This window comes from Pteropus alecto, unplaced genomic scaffold (genome assembly GCF_000325575.1).
Source record: "Pteropus alecto unplaced genomic scaffold, ASM32557v1 scaffold109, whole genome shotgun sequence".
Taxonomy (NCBI): domain Eukaryota; kingdom Metazoa; phylum Chordata; class Mammalia; order Chiroptera; family Pteropodidae; genus Pteropus; species Pteropus alecto.
In genome coordinates this window covers 2,176,759-2,181,023 of record NW_006494608.1, presented here as the reverse complement: position 1 = coordinate 2,181,023, position 4,265 = coordinate 2,176,759, and the positions used below count along the sequence as shown (strand labels likewise).

The following is a 4,265-nucleotide window of genomic DNA, read 5'->3' as shown; positions in this document are numbered from 1 at the left end:
GAGCTGCGGCTGCAGGAGCGGCAACAGCAGCGGCGGCTGCTGAGGGGACAGGAATCGCCTCCGCTTGCGGCGTTCCTCCAACTTCTTCTCCGCCCAGCTCAAGCCCCCGCCTCCCCCCAGCGCCGTGTCCGAGCTACTCGGCATCGCCTAGAGCTCGCCGCAGAGCGCGGCGCGGGTGCGGCCTCCTCCCGGGTCAGATCCTGGCCATCTCCCCCTCCGGAAACGGGAACAGCGGCGGCGGCGGAGGGACACCGAGCACCAGGGTCGGCCGGGAGCCACGCCACGATAATCCGGGTCGGGACTCGGGTCCCTCGGTTCCAGGTCACAGTGGGGTACGCAGCGGCCTCCAGGCCTGAGGGAAGCAGGAATCCGGGCGACAGAACTCCCGATCGTGCTCGTCGTCCTATTCTTAGCAGCAAAAACACCAGATGCGCCGGGGGCTGACCTGTGGGGGAGCCCGGAGTCCTCCAAGTACCCCCCAGGGGTGGGGAAGCAGCGTCGGCCGCGCTCTCTGCTCAGGCAGCGCAACGCGGAAGTACCACCTTCTCTGCCGCTTCACTCCATCGCGACCTGACGTTGGGTGCGAGTTCAGGGGAGGGGAGTGGGCGAGACAACAACACGCCTCCGCCGCCTCCTCCTTGGCGTCGACGTCGTCCTCCAGTGGTGGCGGCTACACACGGCGGGCGCCTCGGAAGTGGCTTGGGCCTGACAACTCCCGGCGTGGGGCCTCCTGCACTCTGCGTCCCGCAGGGACGGCCGGCGAAGCGAAGGCGACTGGGCTGCGGCCCTCAGTTGGGGCAGCGAGTGTGCAGGGCTGGGCAGGGGGTTGTTTCCGGGGAGATGCGGGTGGGGGAGCGTTTCTGAATCTGTGGCGGTGGGTTTGGGCCCTGACTTTCTTGCTTCGCTGCGAGTAGAGGTGGCGAAGCTGCCCCTTCCCTTCGCTCCCCGCTCCCTCCCACGAGGAGGCTTCTGGTGTGCGCGGCCGACCCCGTCTCGCTCCTCCCCTTCCCTCTCCGTTCCTCGTCAGGAGGAGGGAGGGCGACGGGACTTGCTGGTTGGGCCTTAACCTCCACAACCCCTCCTCCGCCCCTCGTTCTTTCGGCCTTTCCCTTCAGCCCTGACGCAAGGCCAGGAGCGCGCACGCACGTCACGCTCCGGAAAAGCCGAAGGGGAATGGTGTCGGGGCAAAAGAGGCGGGAACAAAGTTGCCGCGCACTGGCGTGCTCGCTACCGCCAGCGAGAGGCGTCCGGGACCGGAAGTGGCGTAACGTAGAAACCTCCACTTCCAGTGAGGGTGGGACTATGTGTGAAGAAGGGTTAAAGAAAGAAGATGGTTCGTACGCCGCCTGCTGCTGTGGCTTGAGACTCTTGCAGGGGTGGCACGCCGATCGTGCCTGTTGCTTACGTCCAGCTCACAATGCCCCTTCTCTCCGCAGGCGCCGCACCGCCTGCCTGTTGAAAGGTCACGGCGAGAGCCAAGAATTGAGACAGAAGAATAATGTCGTTAGTGGCTTTCTCGGCTCGGTAGCTATCCATCATCTATCCTCAGCCAACCTCCGGGTTTGGAACAGCTGCGAGATCAGAAGAGCGGACACCCTGCAAAAGAGGGCAGAGGCGGTGTTAGTTTCAACTGCCTCACGTACATCCAAGTTCGAGGCCCGATCTTACCCTAAAAAAAAAAAAAAAAAAAAACTTTGGAATCACCGTGTAGAGCTTAGATAGCACTAAAGTTTACTTAAAAGAAAATTAATCCAGGCAATAAATGAAAAGTCAAGGGACTATTGAAAAATCCCAGAATTCTTACCATCTTGTTCAAATAAAGGCTGCCTTCTTAGAACTTCAGCCACATCCTCCTTCATATCTAAATTTGTGGGACTGCTAAAAGTAACCATTCAGGGCCCTCACGTCTCATTTCTTGCCTTACCAGACTTGTCTTTCATTTACAGATTGGGCCCTTAGGATAATTAGGTTAAAATCTAAATGGGTTATTGGCTTTTAACATGGTTCAGTGGAAAAGAAAAGCTAAGCAGACCATTTAAAGGCTACCTGTGGTCATCTCTTTGCAAGTTTATTTGTTCAGACTATCAGTTGGTTCTTAATTAAACACCTAGTATCCATCACTAATACCTTAGTGTAAATAATTTAAACTGGCTTCACATCCACTAACACAAATCTCAAACCGGACTGAGCTAAGATCATGCTTCACAAAGAATGAATACAAAGGGTGTTTGTTGCTGAAGGATAAAGGAGGAGGCAAAGGAATAGGTAATAAAGAAGTCGGAGCATTTCTAAGGAGGAGAGGCCTGAGTGGGCTGTACGGTGGTGGGGCCTACTGTGCAACCAGAAGGAAGTGGTAAGGGCATTGGGAAGCTGAATAGTAAAGGGCCGGGTGCCTAGAACAAATTTCTCCTTGGCGGTATTGCTGAGTGAAGATTCTATAGCCTCCTGCTAAAGAATAGTTAGCAAAGGGCTTTTTCCAGAAATAGGATCAACCTGCCCCATCATCTTACTTTGAAAAGCCTGGTGTAACAGAACAAGAAGAGCAAAATATAGTTTAGCGGTTCTTCACAGCTATAACAATCCACTTGAGAATCTCATCTAACATTTGCAAAGAAAACTTGATCTGTAGTAATGGATAGAAATTTGCAAACAAGAAAATTGCAAACAGGTTATAAACAGAAAACTTGTACTAAAATATCTTTAGTGGGATTTTGCCACCTACATGTTTCCACAAAGATTCTATCTTGCAGGGGATGAGGAGGAGGAGGAAATGAAGATTTTGAGCTCCCCAAAGATACCTGACCACATGCATTGAAATTCTAATAATTAATAGGATTCAAACTGCAAACAATGAGAAAGACCTTTAAATTAGAAGCCATCTGTTTTTATAATAAGCTTTGTCTACTTGCCTCCATATAAAGATATTTGAAATTGCCTTTTAGGACTATATTTTAGTATTTTTCAGTTTGTTATAATTTACTGTCTCCTTGTTTTTAAAAAAAAGGTGGTAAGGTTTTTGCTTTAACAGGTCATTTCATACCATATCACCTGTTCTTAAAGTGTGCTCTGAAACTAAAAACTTTTCAATGTATCACACCGTCAAGACTACTTTTGTAATAATAATGGCATGATTTGTCTTTTTTACTGTTATTCTTTCACAAATGTACAGAGGAGTTTTCCAGAGGCAATATAACATGACATCACCCTAATGGCTAATGGAATGTGTGCTTGTTTATTCATATGTTTTCTAGAACATTCTAAGGTATTAGGTTTCTGAAACATGTAAACATTTGGAATTTCTGCATAACTCAGTGACCAATATTTTCCAGATGACTAATGGATGTTATTACAAAAGCATGAGTGAAAGATTCATTCAAAGTACAAGATACACTGGCTTTCTGATCCGCCATCTGTGGTGGAACCATTGCTAAGATGCAGATTTTTGTGAAAACCCTTATGAGGGAAGACCATTACTCTCAAGGTTGAACCCTCAGATACAATAGAAGATACAAAGGCCAAGATCCAGGATAAGGAAGGAATTCCTCCTCATCAGCAAAGACTTATCTTTGCTGGCAAGCAACTGGAAGATGGACATATCTTGTCTGATTACAGCATTCAAAAGGAGTCCACTCTTCATCTTGTGTTGAGACTTTGTGGTGGTACTAAGAAAAGAAGTTTTATAACACTCCCAAGAAGAATAAGCGTAAGAGAAAGAAGGTTAGGCTGGCTGTCCTGAAATAATATAAGGTGGATGAGAATGGCAAAATCAGTCACCTTCGCTGGGAGTGCCCTTCAGATGAATGTGGTACTGGAGTTTTTATGGCCAGCCACTTTTACAGACATTATTGTGGCAAATGTTGTCTGATCTATTGCTTCAGTAAACCGGAAGACAAGTAACTGTATATGGGTTAATAAAAGACATGAACTAACAACAACAACAACAACAAAAAGTACAAGATGGACTGATGGGTTTTAATGTAAAGTACAAAAAGTTCATTGATATAATTTCACATTCTACTTTACAACTAATCTTTAAGCAAGTATAGTTTTGGTGTAGTGTCAAAGGCTATTAATATATCCTCCCCTTGAAATCTTGAAAAGCTTTTAATATATCTTCCCCTTTTCCAACAATATACTGTGTTCATATATTTCCAGCAAAACAATATGTTGCAACAAATTGCATAAAAAGACAGATATGAGAATTAGTTTCAAGTCTATTAAACCAGGAAATAGAGATTTGCAGAAAGGTAAAGCAATAATCCTCT

The 4,265-nt window shown here is 47.4% G+C and overlaps 1 protein-coding gene and 1 pseudogene across 1 annotated transcript in view; one reads left to right on the top strand and one right to left on the bottom strand.

Moving 5' to 3' along the window:
* CDK13 (cyclin dependent kinase 13) overlaps window positions 1-966 on the bottom strand; it is a 90,668-nt gene extending 89,702 nt beyond the window's left edge. Inside the window, 1 exon segment of the mRNA XM_025041944.1 lies at window positions 2-966. Within this exon segment, the coding sequence (XP_024897712.1) occupies window positions 2-144 (143 nt within the window). The 5' untranslated portion in view covers window positions 145-966.
* A 2,466-nt stretch (window positions 967-3,432) lies between these two features.
* Window positions 3,433-3,897, top strand: LOC102877711 (annotated as a pseudogene).
* Window positions 3,898-4,265: the final 368 nt, after the last annotated feature.